Consider the following 21,534-nt stretch of genomic DNA (forward strand, 5'->3'; position numbering starts at 1 on the left):
ACACTGTCACCACTGATAAATCCACTATAATTGAGAATTTCAATAAGCATTTTTCTACAGCTGGCCATGCCTTCCGCCTGGCTACCCCTATTCTGGTCAACAGCCCTGCACCCCCCACAGCAACTTGCCCAAGCCTCCCCCATTTCTCCTTCACCCAAATCCAGATAGCTGATGTTCTGAAAGAGCTGCAAAATCTGGACCCCTACAAATCAGCAGGGCTAAACAATCTGGACCCTCTCTTTCTAAAATTATCTGCCGAAATTGTTATTACTAGCTTGTTCAACCTCTCTTTCGTATCATCTGAGCCAAGTTGACAAACAGATCACCGACCATTTCGAATCCCACCGTACCTTCTCCTCTATGCAATCTGGTTTCCGAGCTGGTCATGGGTGCACCTCAGCCTCACTCAAGGTCCTAAACGATATCATAACCGCCATCGATAAGAGACAGTACTGTGCAGCTGTATTCATCGACCTGGCCAAGGCTTTCGACTCTGTCAATCACCACATTCTTATCGGCAGACTCAACAGCCTTGGTTTCGCAAACGACTGCCTCGCCTGGTTCACCAACTACTTCTCAGATAGAGTTCAGTGTGTCAAATTGGAGGGCATGTTGTCCGGACCTCCGGCCGTCTCTGTGGGGGTTCAATCCTCAGGCCGACTCTTTTCACTGTATACATCAATGATGTCGCTCTTGCTGCTGGTGATTCTCTGATCCACCTCTATGCATACGACACCATTCTGTATACTACTGGCCCTTCTTTGGACACGGTGTTAATAAACCTCCAGATGAGCTTCAATGCCATAAAACTCTCCTTCCGTGGCCTCCAACTGCTCTTGAATGCAAGCAAAACTAAATGCATGCTCTTCAACCGATCGCTGAAAAACGGCTTAAGAACATTGGCTAAACTGGAACACTAGCGCGAGCCCATAGCAAATTAATGAAATCGAATGTTCGCAGAGCCTGTTTTGACTGGAGTGATGCTTAGAATTCCATAAAAAATGAATCCCACTACAATCTGTTCGTCGGACGAAACTGGAAAAAAACTACTTGTGTAGAAAGTAAACATCCGCACCTCGATGGTGTCAACTGTGTTTATGTCTGCGTAAAGAAAAAGTAGGGATAAAATAAGCATTTCTGTCTATTTCTGGTCTAGGGATCGATGACAAACAAGCTCACTTACATAATTAGAAAGAGGAGATTCTCCTGATTTTAAAATGGTGCAAGTGTAACAGTTTTAGCTTTCGTTCCTCTCCTCGTCCCTACCTGGGCTCAAACCAGGGACCCTCTACACACATAGACAACAGCTACCCTTGAAGCATCGTTACCCGTCGCTCCACAAAAGCCGCGGCCCTTGCAGAGCAAGGGGAACAACTACTTCCAGGTCTCAGAGTGAGTGACGTTACCGATTTGAAACGCTATTAGCGTGCACCCCGCTAACTAGCTCAAATCAAATTTGATTTGTTACATACAAATGGTTAGCAGATGTTAATGCGAGTGTAGCGAAATGCTTGTGCTTCTAGTTCCGACCATGCAGTAATATCTAACAAGTAATCCAACCTAACAATTTCACAACAACTACCTTATACACACAAGTGTCAAGGAATGAATAAGAATATGTACATAAAAATATATGAATGAATGATGGCCGAATGGCATAGGCAAGATGCAGTAGATGGTAGAAAGTACAGTATATACATATGAGATGAGTAATGTAGGGTATGTAAACATTATATAAAGTAGCATTGTTTAAAGTGGCTAGTGATACATTTATTACATCAATTTTTCCATTATTAAAGTTGCTAGAGTTGAGTCAGTATGTTGGCAGCAGCCACTCAATGTTAGTGATGGCTGTTTAACAGTCTGATGGCCTTGAAATAGAAGCTGTTTTTCGGTCCCCGCTTTGATGCACCTGTACCTTGCCTCTGGATGATAGCTGGGTGAACAGGCAGTGGCTCGGGTGGTTGTTGTCCTTGATGATCTTTTTGGCCTTCCTGTGACATCGGGTGGTGTAGGTGTCCTGGAGGGCAGGTAGTTTGCCCCCGGTGATGCGTTGTGCAGACCTCACTACCCTCTGGAGAGCCTTATGGTTGTGGGCGGAGCAGTTGCCGTACCAGGCGGTGATACAGCCCGACAGGATGCTCTCGATTGTGCATCTGTAAATGTTTGTGTTTTTGGTGACAAGCCGAATTTCTTCAGCCTCCTGAGGTTGAAGAGGCGCTGCTGCGCCTTCTTTACCACGCTGTCTGTGTGGGTGGACCATTTCAGTTTGTCTGTGATGTGTACGCCGAGGAACTTAAAACTTTCCACCTTCTCCACTACCCTCCCCTCTGCTGTTTCCTGAAGTCCACGATCATATCCTTTGTTTTGTTGACATTGAGTGTGAGGTTATTTTCCTGACACCACACTCCGAGGGCCCTCACGTCCTCCCTGTAGGCCGTCTCGTCGTTGTTGGTAATCAAGCCTACCACTGTAGTGTCGTCTGCAAACTTGATGATTGAGTTGGAGGCGTGCATAGCCACGCAGTCATGGGTGAACAGGGAGTACAGGAGAGGGCTGAGAACGCACCCTTGTGGGGCCCCTGTGTAGAGGATCAGCGGGGTGGAGATGTTGTTACCTACCCTCACCACCTGGGGATGGCCCGTCCGGAAGTCCAGGACGAAGTTGCACAGGGCGGGGTCGAGACCCATTAATGACGAGTTTGGAGGGTACTATGGCGTTAAATGCTGAGCTGTAGTCGATGAACAGCATTCTTACATAGGTATTACTCTTGTCCAATATGGGTTAGGGCAATGTGCATTGCGATTGCGTCGTCTGTGGACCTATTGGGGCGGTAAGCAAATTGGAGTGGGTCTAGGGTGTCAGGTAGGGTGGAGGTGATATGGTCCTTGACTAGTCTCTCAAAGCACTTCATGATGACGGAAGTGAGTGCTACTGGGCGGCAGTCATTTAGCTCAGTTACCTTAGCTTTCTTGGGAACAGGAACAATGGTGGCCCTCTTGAAGCATGTGGGAACAGCACTGGGATAAGGATTGATTGAATATGTCCGTAAACACACCAGCCAGCTGGTCTGCGCATGCTCTGAGGACGCTGCCGGGGATGCCGTCTGGGCCTGCAGCCTTGCGAGGGTTAACACGTTTTAAATGTTTTACTCACGTTGGCTGCAATGAAGGAGAGCCTGCAGGTTTTGTTAGCGGGCCGTGTCAGTGGCACTGTATTGTCCACAAAGCGAGGAAAGAAGTTGTTTAGTTTGTCTGGGAGCAAGACATCGTGGTCCGCGACGGGGCTGGTTTTTCTTTTGTAGTTTATTTGATTGCCTTGTGGAGGGAATAGCTACGCTGTTTGTATTCGGTCATGTTTCCGGTCACCTTGCCCTGATTAAAAGCAGTGGTTCGCGCTTTCAGTTTTGCGCGAATGCTGCCAACAATTCATGGTTTCTGGTTGGGGAATGTTTTAATAGACGTTGTGGGTACAACATCACCGATGCACTTGCTAATAAACTCGCTTACCGAATCAGCGTATTCATCAATGTTGTTGTTCGACGCTATGCGGGAACAGATCCCAGTCCACGTGATCGATGCAATCTTGAAGCGTGGAATCCGATTGGTCGGACCAGCGTTGAACAGACCTGAGCACAGGTTTCCGGTTTTAGTTTCTGTCTATAGGCTGGGAGCAACAAAATGGAGTTGTGGGCAGCTTTTCCAAAAGGCGGGCGGGGGAGGGCTTTATATGCGGCGCGGAAGTTAGAATAACAATGATCCAGCGTTTTGCCAGCCCGGGTCGCTCAATCAATATGCTGGTAAAATTTATGGAGCCTTGTTTTCAGATTAGCCTTGTTAAAATCCCCAGCTACAATAAATGCAACCTCAGGATATGTGGTTTTCAGTTTACAGAGTCAAATGAAGTTCTTTCAGGGCCGTCGATGTGTCTGCTTGGGGGGGAATATATACGACTGTGATTATGATCGAAGAGAATTCTCTGCACTAAAATGAAGCCTGTTTTTTTGCGATTACTTCAAAACGACTGCCTTACCAGCTCTGTTAGGGCGAGTAAAATGGTCAGTGGTCTCATTTGTGTCTGGAAGTAGCTAGCCAACATTAGCTTGGGTGCTTGACTGCCGTCAACGCTCAAATCATCCCAACTCCTCAGCCCGAACGTCCAGTGTGCGCTCCGAGAGCGAAACGGTCTGAATTTACAAACTGACAATTTTTCTCTGAATGGAAACACCATAATATTAATCAAATTAATTAAGCCAAATTTCTTAAAATCAAATCCCATATACTATGTTATTACAAAAAAGGTTTTAAATTCTCTGGTAATGCCAATACAGAATACTGTAATGAAACAGGCAGGGAGCAGGTCTCGAACCCTCGACCTTCTAGCCCGAAGTCCAGCGCACTATCGACTGTGCTGCAAAAGCATGCCCGAGCGGCAGACTCGATATCCGCGCTTATAAACCCAGGGTCGTTACACTACTCCCTCCTTTCAAAGAGCGCATCCTCGCGCTAGCTTGCGACTCAACGTCTTATAGGAACGTGATCACCGGCCAAGCACACGCACTGTTGTGGATGCAAGGTCCGATCATTTCTGACACCAATGTAATGAAACACAATGAGTCACTTTACCCCTACCTACATGTACAAATTATCTCGACTAACCTGTACCTCCGCACATTTACTCGGTACAGGGCCCCCTGTATATAGCCTTGTTATTGTTATGTAATTCTACTGTTACTTTTTATTTGGTCAATATTTTCTGAACTCTATTTCTTGAACTGCACTGTTGGTTAAGGGATTGTAAGTAAGCATTTCACGGTAAAGTCTACACCTGTGAAATGAATCCACTCTTACCAAGAGTGCTCTCTGTGTCACGGCTCTCCCTCCGGCTCTAGTTCAAGCAAGGGGGAAGGAAGACTAATTGTCAATCCCCACCAAGCATTGTCCACATGTTCACCAAGCATTGTCCCCAAGTGTATCAACCAGTGTTGGGGAGTTACTTTTAAAGTAACTTGTTATGTTACTTCCATTAAAAGTAACTTTACTTTTGCATTTCCGAAAACAGAAAACACTCTGAAGATGCCGTCTTCATTCTTATGCCCAGTAGAGAACACACACTACCTTTTTTTGAGTGGCTTGCATCCCATTGGTCGTAATCTGTAACTCTGGACTATACTAACTCAAGTAATAATGACAGACACAATATCTTGGATTTGTACTTTACCTTCTATTACAATATTTTTATTTTTGATTTGTTACATTAAATAAGTATGTAATGACTAAAAAATATTAAGGTAAATCATACGTTTTTATCGGCAGTAAGAAACTGCTAACAGCAGAGAACTACTAGATAACCTTGCAAGCAGAAATCAGGTGACTGCCCCTAATGGGAAAGTAAGAACTGCAATTGAAGTAGAGCACGCACAGTTAAATAGGAGAATAGTTGTTCGTGCAGAAACCGAAAGAGCGCATTTTTTTTTTATTGTGCCAACAATGAAAGAGAAATATTGCTTATTTGAAAATGTAACTGATTACTTAAATTGAAAAAACAAACTCGCTAAGTTACTCTTAATGCTTTTCCTCCCCTCAGCCTCATAATCCACACTCTGGCCAGAGTGAAGGAAGAAGGCTTATTCCTCATCTTGGTAGCCCCTCGATGGCAAGCTCTGGATAGCGGAGATCACTCTCCTGCTATACGACGAGGCTTGGCAACTCCTGTTACGCTGTTGACCCAAGCGAACCCAGAAGCAATGGCCCTCTGGGCCTGGTCTGTGAGAGGTTAAATCTGGATGCGACAGTCTTTCCTCTTGAAGTTACTGACACAATCCAGAGTGCTAGGGCCCCTTCTACACGCTCACTGTGGTGTGACCGAAAAACTATAATTCCTTACCAATGCTCTGTGTTAGAGGTTTTATGCTTCTTGCCGGACCTTTTGGACAGAGCAAAACCTTTCTCCACTGTTAAGGTCTATCCTGCCGCTATCTCGGCCTGCCATATAAGCTTCAACAAAAACACTGTGGAAAAACACCTTGATATGTTTCATTAATGGAGCACGTCGCTTACGTCCAGTTCTCAAGCTTTTAGCCCCATCATTGGATTGGTCTATTGTGCTTGAGGCCATTTCACAGCAGCGTTTTGCGTACCATTCATGCCTACAGTTTGCCCGGGCCTTTTCCAAGGTCACCTTGTTGCCCAATCCCGCCTTAATGCCCAAGGTTAGCAGGAATTTATTTCTAGGAGTGGCTTCACCGTTTTATGTCCAGTATGTGCGTTGCGCATATACTTTGATAGGACGAGAGCTTTGCGCTAGAGCGACCAACTCTTTGTGTACTGGGCGCCTCCCTGTAAGGGGAGGCCCCTCTCTCATCAACGGTTGTCTCATTGGATTGTGGAAGCTATTAGACTGGCCTATAGAGCATCCCCTCCTACTTTTATGAAGTTCTACCGACATCACTGTGCCTTCATTGGCGCATACTTTTGATTTGATTTACTGTCCTCATTGCCTCTGAGGGTTAATATTGAGACTGTCCTTCTTCGTAGAGCATGTGTGATACAGGAGTTGGTCATATCCCACAGTGAGATGTTAAAGCAAATAATTGAAAAAGAACGTTGATATTTTGAGTGAGACATCTCACTCGAGCTGGGCGTCATTGTCAAAAATCCGATAAATTGCCTGAATTGATGCGTTAACAATACCTAAAGATAAGTTTATAACATTAATGTGCACCAGTTTTTTTGTTTTTGTCTACTACTACTACTAATACTACTACTAGTTTGGTGGTTGTAGCTATCAGTTGTCCTATTAAAAATTACCCATATTAGCAAACTTATTTTATTTCAAACTTCACATTTCTCTAGTATAGGCTACTTATCGTAATGAACGATATCAGCAAAATGCCTGCGATAAGTGATCGGTATGGTCGGTGTCGATCATTTTGGGTTTATCGTCCCAGCTCTACATCTCACCACATTCCCCTGCTCGCAAGAGTGTAAGGAAGTTTGGCACGCTCAAGAATGATCAGAGGGCAGGCGAGTGGCTTTTTAGTATGAGGGGAAAGGCTCCATCATTTCACCACTCGACCCTGTTGGTCTTTCAAGCTACTTCTGGTGAATCTGCATAGTGCGATGTCTCACTCGTAATACCGGAGAACCGGGGTTACGCAAATAACCTTAAGTTATCAACAACAGTTATTGTTATTACAGTATTGTCTTGCCCTGTCCAATAGGAAGTGGCCAGTCTGATGGCTCTGGATACCAGAAAGACCTCTTCTCTATGGAAGGACCAGGCACTGGTGGAGATCAACATAGCAGTTCTCTACAGTTTTCAGGTGATTGCCAAGTGTCCTTGTATTGTATTATCTGCAGATTTCTAGACTGTATATAAATTACAGCCTAAAGCATTATTCTTTAGAAGTCTTTACATTATGTTAGAAATTGTGGAATCTCGGCACCCAGAACCAATGTTAAGGCTGTCACGAGGGACGAGAAATAAAGGTGAAATAGTATGTACTACTAAATGTCAACCTGAAACAATTGCAATGATTGAATTCCTCAGACAGGAACTGATCGCCATTATATGTTCCCAGTCTTCTAAGGTAACCATAGTGGACCACCACTCTGCCACAGAATCCTTCATGAAGCACATGGAGAATGAGATCAGGGTGCGGGGGGGCTGCCCGGGGGACTGGGTCTGGATCGTACCCCCAATGTCTGGAAGCATCACCCCAGTGTTTCACCAGGAGATGCTCAACTATCGCCTCACGCCATCCTTCGAGTATCAGGTGAGGAGGAAGGAGAGTTTGTGTGGCCAGGTCAAAGTAAAATATTTCCTAATACTTTAGCAGCGTATTTGACATACAGTATGTATTTGACCCCAGGTCAGGATCAGAATATGTCCTTCAAATGTACAGTAACGCCATCCACTGACCTGTATGTTAAGACTATTGTAACTATGTCTCTCTGCTACAGGCTGACCCGTGGAATAACCATGTGTGGAAAGTAAACAATGGGACACCCACCAAGAAAAGAGCCATTGGCTTCAAGAAACTGGCCAAGTGAGTAGAGAGAGAGAGAGTCTTTTCATTACGCCTTAGGACAACATTATGCTTCACCTAGATTGGGGTCAGAGGTCGCCCGTGCAGTCCTGCTTGCTTTTATAGACTGAAGTGCCCACTTGTTTCTAGTCCTCCATTTGGGACTAAGAACTACGACTAAATATAGCATGTTAGTGATTTTGTATCTTATTAGCTCCACTGTAATGTCCAGAGTTCTAGACAGTCATGGAAATGTATTGTACATGTTGTCTATTTATAGTCTTTGTCATATCAAGACTCTGGATTATTCACTACACAACTAGAAATATAAAAAAAAAAAAATCAAAAACAGATATTTATGGTTCTTCGGTTGAAGGGTACAAATATGTTATAGGGCGGCCAGCTGGTCACCTTTATGTCTGTTTATCCTCCATTTGCTCTTATTCTCCTTTTTTTGCCACTCGGTGAATGAGATGAGACGAGGTAGTGGTACAGACACAGGGAGGAGAGGAAGCTGATCTACTCAATGGTGTAATTCACTCAATCAACCCCAAAGGGAGTAATCAGAACAATGGTGAAAAATAAGCGTTTCGCTTTTTTCTTTCTTTCGTGCGTTGGGTGGGTTCTGAGCTATTATTGGAATTGCCCCGAGGATACGACGAGCTATGATTGCCATCCGCTGTTTAGTCATGACATGCAGCATTGCCTGTCTGCTTGAGCGAACCACACGAGCGCGGAAGGAAGCTAGTAAGCTACAGTAGGCATCTGAGTTTAGAAGACTTTGGGGGGGGAGGGGTAACAAGGTTGTGGTGTAAGGTCTGTTTTGCCCTTGATCACTGGTTTTTATTTCTGGTTACATGATATAAAACCTTTCATGAATGAACCATTTAAAAATGTTTATTTATAGCCATTTTATTATGTTGTGAATTATAAATGGATTGTCTCTGTGTGTGCAGGGCTGTGAAGTTTTCAGCCAAGCTAATGGGCCAGGCCATGGCTAAGAGGGTCAAAGCTACGATACTATTCGCCACCGAGACCGGAAAGTCTCAAGACTATGCAAAAACCTTATGTGAGATTTTCAAGCATGCCTTTGATGCAAAGGTAACTTTCTTTTCTTTTTTATATAGCTACCACACAAGTTGAATTTGAGTTGATGTGTCATGTCTATTTTTGATGCTATCTTGAATAGAACATAAACAAAGCCTACTTCAAAACATCCCCCTTAACCACTTTGAGATTTTGAAGCATGCCTTTTGAGGCAAAGGTAAACCACACAGTTTGACTGAGTTTGTGTCATGCCTTTTTTTGGACTTTCTTGAATGACAAAGCTGAGGCCTGCAGATTTGAAAAAAAGCGAGGAGACAGTTTTCACACCAAGAAGGCGAAGTTACACGGAAATGTGTCTTTTGTCACTTCCCCATTCCCTCTCAAAGCGCCAGGGGACACAGCGACGGAATCAACCCAGCCAAGCGTTGAGCTGTAGTTTAAGATAAGATCATAAAACACTGCGGGCTGTGTAAATGTGTTTGGGGAAAAAATCACAATAAAAACACACAGCTCTGCGGCTCTCAATCATCTAGTGTTTCCCTCCAGGACATCACATCTTCTGTTTCTTCTTCCTATTTGTTAATGTAATCAATCATACGAGAGGAAAGGATCTTCTTGTACTTGAGTCAGACAGGCAGATGCAGAGCGGATGAATGACTGGGCTGGGTTGTGCATTTCCTCTCTTCCTCCCTGTCGTCTTGTCCATCCCCTGTTTCCTCTCGTTCTCTCGGCATGATGGCCTGTAGGCATGAAGGCTGCTAGAGTCAGATGGCGAGTCTGATGCCTGGGTGTTAATTGTATTGCGGCACATTATCACCTTGTTAATGCAAGTAGTGTTAATTAGATACTAGTGCTCTATGGCCTCAGGTCCTGGGCTCATGACCGTGTGGAATGTGTATGTGGTCTTTGAGAGAGGAGGGAAGGGTTGAAGAGAAGTTACTTCCTGGTAACTTGAAATGTTTTGATTTGGTTTTGTACTTAATGTCTCTGTGGTATCTTGGTAACACTGAGTATTTTTTTTGTCTTGAATATCTGCCGTTTTTTGTTTGTGGGAAATTTTAAATGCATTTTCTATTTTGTTTTATTTCAAAATGGCTCTTGTTGACATCACAATGATGACATTGCGTCATGAAATGTGGACATCTTGATTGACACACTCCACTACTATAGGTGATGTCAATGGATGAGTACGACATGGTGGACCTGGAGCATGAAACACTTGTGTTGGCGGTGACCAGCACCTTTGGCAATGGAGATCCACCTGAAAATGGAGAGGTATGATTGACCAGTACTGTGTGTGTGTGTTTAATTCACACAACTACAGTATATACCATCTGTATTTTGGTTACGTTTACATAAGGTAAACCTGTAAACGATTGATTGAGTGTTTTTTTGTGTTTGTGTATAGAAATTCGGAGCTGCCTTGATGGAGATGAGACATCCAACATCTAACACAGAGGACCGAAAGTGAGTGCCCATTCAAACAGAGCATGTTTTTATGGTATGTGTCCCAAATGACACCACGTTCCCTATATAGTACACTACTTTTGACCAGTGCCCATAGTGGGTAGTGTACTATATAGGGAATAGTGTGCCAATTGGGATGTAATCATGGCTGCAGTAATCCTCAGACATCCTCATACAGATTCACAGCATTACTTCTCATCACTTAACTGCAATGGATTTTTTTTGTGAGAGGGAGTGTACCATCTCTTGCCCTTGTGCCCTTGAGTAAGAACATTAACCCCTAAAATAGCTCCAGGGGTGCTGCACTGTGCTCTGTGACCCTGTGCTCCTCCAAAAATGGGTGTTTGTTTTTTTGCCTGGGGTTGGGTGGAGAGCAGAAGTATTTGTCTCTACAATGGACTAATAAAGTACTATTCTATACTGAGTGTACTTGTTGTCCCTGTATCTGCCTCTCTCTCAGGAGTTACAAGGTGCGCTTCAACAGCGTGTCCTCCTACTCAGACACCCGCAAATCCTCCAGTGACGAACCTGAGCCCAGGGTCAACTTTGAAAGCACCGGACCGCTCGCCAACGTCAGGTACAGTGAGCAAGCCCAGATTTATGTCAAACAAAATCTGATTGGATTGAAGGGCTAGATTCTATCAGATCCGCACTAGGTGACACCTACATAGTGGTTGTTTTGGCATCGGAGGTGGAACTGCGTTAGGTGGAACTGCGTAAGAGCTATCAAATCCTATAATAGAGAAGGGAGTGGTTTGTGACACACAAGCAGCCACTCACCAATAATTACACCTCCAACACTGCCAAAACATCAGCTATGGCAATGTTGGCCAATGCATCTTAAAAGCAAATTCTGCTTGAATCTAGGCTTAAATATATATTTTTCGCATGAGCAGAGTTTAATAGGTTAACAAAACATCCAGACATGTGAGTACAGGTGATAGCCAAGGTGTTTGAACTGATATGACAGGGAGACAAGCCCCTCTGTCTGAGGAGAACCCGTAGGACATGTCTTCTTAAACCTGATGTCTTTTGATGGGTGTACGGTGATGGGAATGTCTCCTTTTACCATCTCCACCTCTGTGTTTCCGAACACAGACGGGACATCTGGTTCAAGATAACACATAAACATCCCTTTATACTGCCTGTCTGTATAGAGTTCTGTGAATACTGAAGAAGGAAGAAAGCTCTTCTGATCAATTCCCTTGTGTGTAGACGGATAGTGATTTCGACAATTTCAAACACAATACAACCACGCATTTAAAATCATCAAAGATGACACACAAACGTTTGAAAAAACATATTTCCATTGTGGTCCTTTTAATGAAATGGTTCAAAAACTTTGCCAACATAGCATTCCTAGACTACACAGTAGACCTAGCTTACTAGGCATACATACTTTGGTTACACATTTAACACATAACAAAACATAAGACAGGATGACATTGTCATAGCCATAGAGCATGACTCCCTCAGTAGATCAGAAATCTCAGGCTTCTAAACTGAGTTTGATGATGCAGTTGATGCCAGATGATGGTGATGTATGGTTGTCTGAATCAAATCAGTGTGTCTTTGCATGCCTGTGTACTTGTCGTTCTCTCTCTCTCTCGTTCTCACTCGTTCTTTCTTTCTGTTCTTTCTCTCTCTCTAGGTTCTCAGTGTTTGGCCTTGGCTCAAGAGCCTACCCACACTTCTGTGCTTTTGCCCACGCTGTGGACACGCTGCTCGAGGAGCTGGGGGGGGAGCGCATCCTACGCATGGGGGAGGGAGATGAGCTGTGTGGCCAGGAAGAGTCCTTCAGAAACTGGGCCAAGAAGGTTTTCAAGGTGGGGTGACTGGGCGATTCCTTATGGGGCATATAACACACACGCATGGATGAACATGTAATGCACATGCATGAATATATATAATACCAGTCAAAAGTTTGGACACACCTACTCATTCAAAGGTTTTTCTCTTATTTTTACTATTTTCTACATTGTAGAATAATAGTGAAGACATAAACTATGGAATAGCACATATGGAATCATGTAGTAACCAAATAAGTGTTAAACAAATCAAAATATATTTTGCCTTGATGACAGCTTTGCACACACTTGGCATTCTCTTAACCAGCATCATGAGGTAGTCACCTGGAATGCATTTCAAACCTGCATTTCAAACCTGCAATTCTTTTTCAACAGTCTTGAAGGAGTTCCCACGTATGCTGAGCACTTTTTGGCTGCTTTTCCTTCACTCTGTGGTCCAACTCATCCCAAACCATCTCATTTGGTTTGAGGTCAGGTGATTGTGGAGGCCAGGTCACTCTCCTTCTTGGTAAAATAGCCCTTAGACAGCTTGGAGGTGTGTTGGGTCATTGTCCTGTTGAAAAACAAATGATAGTCCCACTAAGCCCAAACCAGATGGGATGGCGTATCGCTGCAGAATGCTGTGGTAGCCATGCTGGTAAAGTGTGCCTTGAACTGTAAATAAATCACTGATAGTGTCACCAGCAAATACCTCCACATCATAACACCACCTCCTCCATGCTTTACGGTGTGAAATACAAATGCGAAGATCATCCGTTTACCCACACCTTGTCTCACAAAGACACGGCGGTTGGAACCAAAAATCTCAAATTTGGACTCCAGACCAAAGGACAAATTTACACCGGTCTAATGTCCATTGCTCGTGTTTCTTGGCCCAAGAAAGTCTCTTCTTCTTATTGGTGTCCTTTAGTAGTGTTTTCTTTGCAGCAATTTGACCATGAAGGCCTGATTCACATGCTCTCCTCTGAGCAGTCGATGTTGAGATGTGTCTGTTACTTGAACTCTGTGAAGCATTTATTTGGGCTGCGATTTCTGAGGCTGGTAACTCTACTGAACTTATCCTCTGCAGCAGGGGTACAGTGCCTTGCAAAAGTATTCAACCCCTTGGCGTTTTTCCTATTTTGTAGCATTAAAACCTGTAATTTAAATGGATTTTTATTTGGATTTCATGTGATGGACAAACACAAAATAGTCCAAATTGGTGAAGTGAAATGAAAAAAAGAACTTGTTTCAAAAAATTCGAAAAAATAAATAAGATCTGATAAATAAGATAAATAAGATCTGGTGCAACCAATTACCTTCAGAAGTCACATAATTAGTTAGATTGCACACAGGTGGACTTTATTTAAGTGTCACATGATCTCAGTATATATACACCTGTTCCGAAAGGCCCCAGAGTCTGCAACAGCACTAAGCAAGGGGCACCACCAAACAAGTGGCACCATGAAGACTAAGGAGCTCTCCAAGCAGGTCAGGGACAAAGTTGTGGAGAAGTACAGGGTTAGTATCAGAAACTTTGAACATCTCACTGAGCACCATTAAATCCATTATTAAAATGGAAAGAATATGGCACCACAACAAACCTGCCAAGAGAGGGTCGCCCACCAAAACTCACGGACCAGGCAAGGAGGGCATTAATCAGAGAGGCAACAAAGAGACCAAAGATAACCCTGAGGGAGCTGCAAAGCTCCACAGCGGAGATTGGAGTATCTGTCCATAGGACCACTTTAAGCCGTACACTCCACAGAGCTGGGCTTTATGGAAGAGTGGCCAGAAAAAAATAAGCAAACATGTTTGTTGTTCGCCAAAAGGCATGTGGGAGACTCCCCAAACATATGGAAGGGTCAGATGAGACTAAAATTTTGGCCATCAAGGAAAACGCTATGTCTGGCACAAACCCAACACTTCATCACCCCGAGAACACCATTCACACAGTGAAGCATGGTGGTGGCAGCATCATGCTGTGTGGATGTTTTCATCTGCAGGGACTGGGAAACTGGTCAGAATTGAAGGAATGATTGATGGCGCTAAATACAGGGAAATTCTTGAGGGAAACCTGTTTCAGTCTTCCAGATTAGGACAATGACCCTAAGCATACTGTTAAAGCAACACGTGAGTGGTTTAAGGGGAAACATTTACATGTCTTGGAATGGCCTAGTCAAAGCCCAGACCTTGAGAATCTGTGGTATGACTTAAAGATTGCTGTACACCAGCGGAACCCATCCAACTTGAAGGAGCTGCAGCTGTTTTGCCTTGAAGAATGGGCAAAAATCCCAAGAGACTTGCAGCTATAATTGCTGCAAAAGGTGGTTCTACAAAGGGGGGATGAATAGTTATGCACGCTCAAGTTTTCTGTTTCTTTGTCTTATTTCTTGTTTGTTTCACAAAAAATATTTTGCATCTTCAAAGTGGTAGGCATGTTGTGTAAATCAAATGAAACAAACCCCCCAAAAATCTATTCTAATTCTAGGTTGTATGGCAACAAAATAGGAAAAATGCCAAGGGGGAATACTTTCGCAAGCCATTGTAACTCTGGGTCTTCCATTCCTGTGGTGGTCCTCATGAGAGCCAGTTTCATCATAGCGCTTGATGGTTTTTGCGACTGCACTTGAAGAAACGTTCAAAGTTCTTGAAATGTTCCATATTGGCTGACCTTCATGTCTTAAAATAATGATGGACTGTCATTTCTCTTAGCTTATTTGAGCTGTTCTTGCCATAATATGGACTTGGTCTTTTACCAAATAGGACTATCTTCTGTATCCCCCCCCCACACCTTGTCACAGCACAAGTGATTGGCTCAAACGCAGAACATTGTAAAAACAATGAGTGAGTAGGTGTGTCCAAACTTTTCACTGGTACTGTATGTATACTGTACACACACACACACACACACACACACACACACACACACACACACACACACACACACACACAGGTCTTAGTAATGGACTATACACAGCTATGATTACTTGTCCTTACAAGCGCCTATGGTTGTCTGTCTGTGAAGGCTGCCTGTGATGTGTTCTGCATTGGAGACGTGAACATCGAGAAGGCACACGATTCGTTGATCAGTAATGATCGAAGCTGGAAGAAGAGCAAATTCCGCCTCACCTACACAGCTGAGGCCCCTGCACTAACACAAGGTAAACAAACAACAACACAAGTTAAACACTGTTTCAATTAGAACTTTTTAAACAAAACCTAACTTTTTAGGTCTAATGTAGCCTCCGTAAACCCTTTATAAGGCTTCCAGTGTCATATTATGGATGCTTCATATTGTGAATATGTCCTCCAACAGCACTCTACAGCATCCACAAGAAGAAGGTCTATGGAGCCAAGATCTTACAGAGCGAAAACCTACAAAGTTCAACATCCAAGTGGGTGGATTTTGTTACAATACTGTAGACTAGACTGGAGAACATTTTGAAATAGGACTTTTCTTAGTCTCAATCAGTTGTAGCAAATTGTATTTCATACGCAAATTGTTACTGTATAACTCCAAACTGTACGATAGTTACAAACTGTAACGACAGTTCTGAATCCCCTAGCAGTCGCTCCACCATATTTGTTCGACTTCACACAAATAACGAGGACAGCCTGACGTACCAGCCCGGCGACCATCTGGGCATCTTCCCTGGCAACCATGAGGACCTGGTTACGGCCCTTATAGAGAAGCTAGAGGATGCCCCACCTGTCAATCAGATCGTCATGGTGGAGTTCCTAGAGGAGAGAAACACAGCCCTGGGTTAGTAGTCTACCGGGTCCTAGTTTCATATTCTTAGCCAGCAATGAAAAATACCCTTGCAGACAAAAACATGACCTTGGCCTGGACACCTTTGGGAAAAGAGGTCTTCTAACCTCAATGGGACTGCCTTGTTAAATAAATCGAATAAAGCTGAGTTTGATACCAGATGCAATCCTCCAATCCTCTTAGGGTAACGTAATACACAAAAAAAGGCTAATACTGTACTATTAAAGTTTTGATGCATCTCTTCTGGTGTTTTTTTTGTTGCCTGTTTATATTTTTCCTTCTGAAGGTGTGATCAGTAACTGGCTAGAGGAGCCTCGGATTCCCCCCTGCACCATCTACCAGGCCTTCCAGTACTTCCTGGACATCACCACACCCCCCAGCCCTGTCCTGCTGCAGCAGTTTGCCTCCCTCGCCACCAATGACAAGCAGAGGAAGAAGTTGGAGACTCTCAGTAAGGTAATGAAGGGTTTTAACTGTGTAGTTCAGTACAGTTTATATGAAGTGATTCAGTGTTAGGAAGACTCATGGTACTGACCCTGGCTACTCTCCCCATTGCGCAGTAGACAGAATCACGGTGGCATCCAGGTGTTTACTACCAATATTACAAATGATTTATTGTGTAGGCTGCTATCCTACTCAAAATAAAACAATGTGGGATGGAACAAATTGGCCACGTTATCTACCGCTGGCGACATGAGATACAGCTGCCCAGTGGGAAGCAACTCACGTTGGGAAGCACCTTGATACAACACCGGTGCACTGGTCATTCACACTGGCTTGGCATGCTTTCCGTGGGCAGTATGTAACGTTAGCTAATAATAGGCATGTGATGGTGACCAATATTACAACTTTTCTCCCTCGCCCATCAAAATAAACATAACTAACTTTTACAAGTTTTAGCCACTGATGAAAGGGGGAAACGTGCCAGGCTGTTGCTGCTTGGTAGGTTTGTTTGAATTCTGAGCAGAGATAATGGAGAAATTAAGGCATTCTTTACCATCGCTGGTCTTAGTTCAGACTGTGGGTGTGGTCGTTGAACTGTCACTCCAAATGTATTGACCAATAGTAACAGATTTTTGTTTGCCCCCCCCCTCTAAACCACACCCCCACGTGAACATTGGTTCAAAAATGAAAGCCTAGGAAAAAAGTATTGTAACCGTAGAAATCTGAGTAGAAGAAAAGACCTGAGAAAGGCAAATGTAGGTGAGGAAAAGTTGCAAACAAAGCAAAGCAGATTGTTGTAAATGACACATATATTCAATTGAAAAAAAATCCTGTTTCCTATTTTTTGCTTGCAATACCTGGATTCGTTTTTGTTTACAATTTTGACGTTTTTCCTTGCAATATTATGTTTCCTCTCAATATGTATTGGACTTTACAATGTTTATTTTTCTGTTATAAAAATCCAAAAGTTTAACCCAGGGTTATTTTTTTTTATAATTTAATGGGATGCCATAGACTTTGCTCTTGTTGAAAATAACCTTAGAGTATGTGAGTTTTGGCTGGCTCAGACACTATGGAATTTAACCCCCACGCCTGGTAAACCACAGGCATATTCTCTCCCCATACAGTGACTCCCACAGAAGAAGAAAAAGCACGTCCATTGTGTTAAAAAGTTACATGGGCCAGGCGAGTAAGTGACTCACTCTTCATGGTTCAACTCATTCTCAAAAAACTAAAAAAGAGAATAGAAATTGAAGGGAGGAGGAATAATTTAAAAAAAAACAACAAGCCACAGTGGGATCTTTAGCTACTGGCTGTCCTTGCTATTTCTTTGTTTGTTCAACTCCAGACCTGCATGGCCCCCAGTGTCTGTGGGTTACACAAGGTAGTCAGGCTAAGTTTTTATACCTAGAGCTACCTGGAACCCTACTAATTCCACGACTGGTCAATCGACGTCACCGCACGAAGAGGCAAAAACAGTCGCGACGTCCCCCAAAGGCTAACTTGCTAGCCCCGGTCTGCTAACTGCTAGCTTGCCTGCCCCGGTCTACTAACTGCTAGCTTGCCCGCCCCGGTTTGCTAACTGCTAGCTTGCCTTCCCCGGTCTGCTAACTGCTAGCCCCTGCTAAGTGCTTGCTTGCTAACCCGGTCTGCTAACTGCTAGCTTGTTTAACCCCGGCCTACTAACTGTTAGCTTGTTAGCATCGGCCTGCTAACTGTCTGAATCGCCGTGTCCCCAGTCAGCCCAAACACTCACTGGACCCATATGTTCACTTGGCTACGCATGCCTCTCTCTAATATCAATATGCCTCGTCCATTACTGTCCTGGTTAGTGATTACTGTCTTATTTCACTGTAGAGCCTCTAGCCCTGCTCAATATGCCTTAACCAACCATGTTGTTCCACCTCCTACATATGCGAGGACATCACCTGGTATAAACGTCTCTAGAGACTATATCTCTCATATCAATACTCAATGCCTAGGTTTACCTCCAATGTACTCACATCCTACCTTACCTTTTGTCTGTACACTATGCCTAGAATCTACGCTATAGAGCCCAGAAACCTGCTCCTTTTACTCTCTGTTCCGAACGTGCTAGACAGCCAGTTCGTATAGCATTTAGCCGTACCCTTATCCTACTTCTCCTCTGTTCCTCTGGTGATGTAGAGGTTAATCCAGGTCCTGCAGTGCCTAGCCCCACTCCCACTCCCCAGGTGCTCTCATTTGTTGACTTCTGTAACTGTAAAAGCCTTGGTTTCATGCATGTTAACATTAGAAGCCTACGTTTGTTTTACTCACTGCTTTAGCACACTCTGCCAACCCGGATGTCTTAGCCGTGTCTGAATCCTGGCTTAAGAAAACCACCAAAAACCCTGAAATCTCCATCGCAAACTATAACATTTTCCACCAAGGTGGAACTGCCAAAGGGGGCGGTGTTGCAATCTACTGTAAAGATAGCCTGCAGAGTTCTGTATTACTATTCAAGTCTGTACCCAAACAATTCGAGCTTCTACTTCTAAAAATGCACCTTTCCAGAAACAAGTCTCTCACAGTTGCCGCTTGCTATAGACCTCCCTCTGCCCCCAGCTGTGCCCTCGATACCATATGTGAATTGATTGCCCCCCATCTATCTTCTGAGCTCGGGCTACTAGGTGACCTAAACTGGGACATGCTTAACACCCCGACCATCCTACAATCTAAGCTTGATGCTCTCAATCTCACACAAATTATCAATGAACCTACCAGGTACAACTCCAAATCCGTAAACATGGGCACACTCATAGATGTCATCCTAACTAACTCGCCCTCCAAATACACCTCTGCTGTTTTCAATCAAGATCTCAGCGATCACTGCCTCATTGACTGCATCCGTAATGGGTCTGCGACCAAACGACCACCCCTCATCACTGTCAAACGCTCCCTAAAACACTTCTACGAGCAGGCCTTTCTAATCGACCTGGCCGGGGTACCCTGGAATGACATTGACCTCATCCCGTCAGTAGATGATGCCTGGCTATTCTTTAAAAGTGCCTTCCTCACCATCTTAAATAAGCATGCCCCATTTAAAAAAAAATGGAACTAGGAATAGATATAGTCTTTGGTTCTCTCCAGACCTGTCTGCCCTTGACCAGCACAAAAACATCTTTTGGCATTCTGCATTAGCATCGAATAGCCCCCGTGATATGCAACTTTTCAGGGAAGTTAGGAACAAATATACACAGGCAGTTAGGAAAGCTAAGGCTAGCTTTTTCAAACAGAAATTTGCATCCTGTTGTACTAACTCCAAAAAGTTCTGGGACACTGTAAAGTCCATGGAAAATAAGAACACCTCCTCCCAGCTGCCCACTGCTCTGAGAATAGGAAACACTGTCACCACCGATAAATCCACTATAATTGAGAATTTCAATAAGCATTTCTCTACGGCTGGCCATGCTTTCCACCTGGCTACCCCTACCCCGGTCAACTGCCCGGCACCCTCCACAGCAACCCGCCAAAGCCCCCACCATTTCTCCTTCACCCAAATCCAGATAGCTGATGTTCTGAAAGAGCTGCAAAATCTGGACCCCTACAAATCAGCCGGGCTAGACAATCTGGACCCTCTCTTTCTAAAATGATCTGCCGAAATTGTTGCAACCCCTATTACTAGCCTGTTCAACCTCTCTTTCGTATCGTCTGAGATTCCCAAAGATTGGAAAGCCAAAGATTGGAAAGCCCTCTCTTCAAAGGGGGAGACACTCTAGACCCAAACTGCTACAGACCTATATCTATCCTACCCTTTCTAAGGTCTTCGAAAGCCAAGTTAACAAACAGATTACCGACCATTTCGAATCCCACCGTACCTTCTCCGCTATGCAATCTGGTTTCAGAGCTGGTCATGGGTGCACCTCAGCCACGCTCAAGGTCCTAAACGACATCATAACCACCATCGATAAGAGACATTACTGCGCAGCCGTATTCATCGACCTGGCCAAGGCTTTCGACTCTGCCAATCACCACATTCTTATTGGCAGACTTGACAGCCTTGGTTTCTCAAATGATTGCCTCGCCTGGTTTACCAACTACTTCTCTGATAGAGTTCAGTGTGTCAAATCGGAGGGCCTGTTGTCCGGACCTCTGGCAGTCTCTATGGGGTGCCACAGGGTTCAATCCTCGGGCCGACTCTCTTCTCTGTATACATCAATGATGTTGCTCTTGCTGCTGGTGATTCTCTGATAGACCTCTACACAGACGACACCATTCTGTATACTTCTGGCCCCTCTTTGGACACTGTGTTAACTAACCTCCAGACGAGCTTCAATGCCATACAACTCTCCTTCCATGACCTCCAACTGCTCTTAAACGCAAGTAAAACTAAATGCATGCTATTCAACCGATCACTGCCCGCACCTGCTCGCCCGTCCAGCATCACTACTCTGGACGGCTCTGACTTAGAATACGTGGACAACTACAAATACCTAGGTGTCAGGTTAGACTGTAAACTCTCCTTCCAGACTCACATTAAGCATCTCCAATCCAAAATGAAATCTAGACTCGGCTTCCTATATCGCAACAAAGCATCCTTCACTCATGCTGCCTAACATACCCTCGTAAAACTGACCATCCTACCGATCCTCGACTTCGGTGATGTCATCTATAAAATAGCATCCAACACTCTACTCAACAAACTGGATGCAGTCTATCACAGTGCCATCCGTTTTGTCACCAAAGCCCCATACACTACCCACCATTGCGACCTGTACGCTCTCGTTGGTTGGCCCTCGCTTCATACATAACCCTCACTGGCTACAGGTTATCTACAAGTCTCTGCTAGGTAAAGCCCCACCTTATCTCAGATCACTGGTCACCATAGCAGCACCCACTCGTAGCACGCGCTCCAGCAGGTATATCTCACTGGTCACCCCCAAAACCAATTCCTCCTTTGGTCGTCTTTCCTTCCAGTTCTCTGCTGCCAATGACTGAAACGAACTGCAAAAGTCTCTGAAGCTGGA

The 21,534-nt window shown here is 44.2% G+C and overlaps 1 protein-coding gene across 2 annotated transcripts in view; it reads left to right on the plus strand.

Annotated features, from left to right (window-relative positions):
• Window positions 1–21,534, plus strand: part of nos1 (nitric oxide synthase 1 (neuronal)) — a 70,908-nt gene that overhangs the window by 39,112 nt on the left and 10,262 nt on the right. The window contains exons 11-22 of one of the 2 annotated variants that reach the window (XM_071402479.1): window positions 7,223–7,324; window positions 7,583–7,777; window positions 7,965–8,050; window positions 8,986–9,130; window positions 10,247–10,351; window positions 10,485–10,543; window positions 11,004–11,120; window positions 12,195–12,369; window positions 15,359–15,494; window positions 15,650–15,728; window positions 15,900–16,096; window positions 16,389–16,558. In XM_071402479.1, the coding sequence (XP_071258580.1) occupies window positions 7,223–7,324; window positions 7,583–7,777; window positions 7,965–8,050; window positions 8,986–9,130; window positions 10,247–10,351; window positions 10,485–10,543; window positions 11,004–11,120; window positions 12,195–12,369; window positions 15,359–15,494; window positions 15,650–15,728; window positions 15,900–16,096; window positions 16,389–16,558 (1,566 nt within the window). The remainder of the gene's footprint in view (window positions 1–7,222; window positions 7,325–7,582; window positions 7,778–7,964; window positions 8,051–8,985; window positions 9,131–10,246; window positions 10,352–10,484; window positions 10,544–11,003; window positions 11,121–12,194; window positions 12,370–15,358; window positions 15,495–15,649; window positions 15,729–15,899; window positions 16,097–16,388; window positions 16,559–21,534) is intronic. The other variant, XM_071402480.1, reaches the window with a different exon arrangement.

This window comes from Salvelinus alpinus, chromosome 5, assembly GCF_045679555.1.
Source record: "Salvelinus alpinus chromosome 5, SLU_Salpinus.1, whole genome shotgun sequence".
NCBI classification, from domain to species: Eukaryota; Metazoa; Chordata; class Actinopteri; order Salmoniformes; family Salmonidae; genus Salvelinus; species Salvelinus alpinus.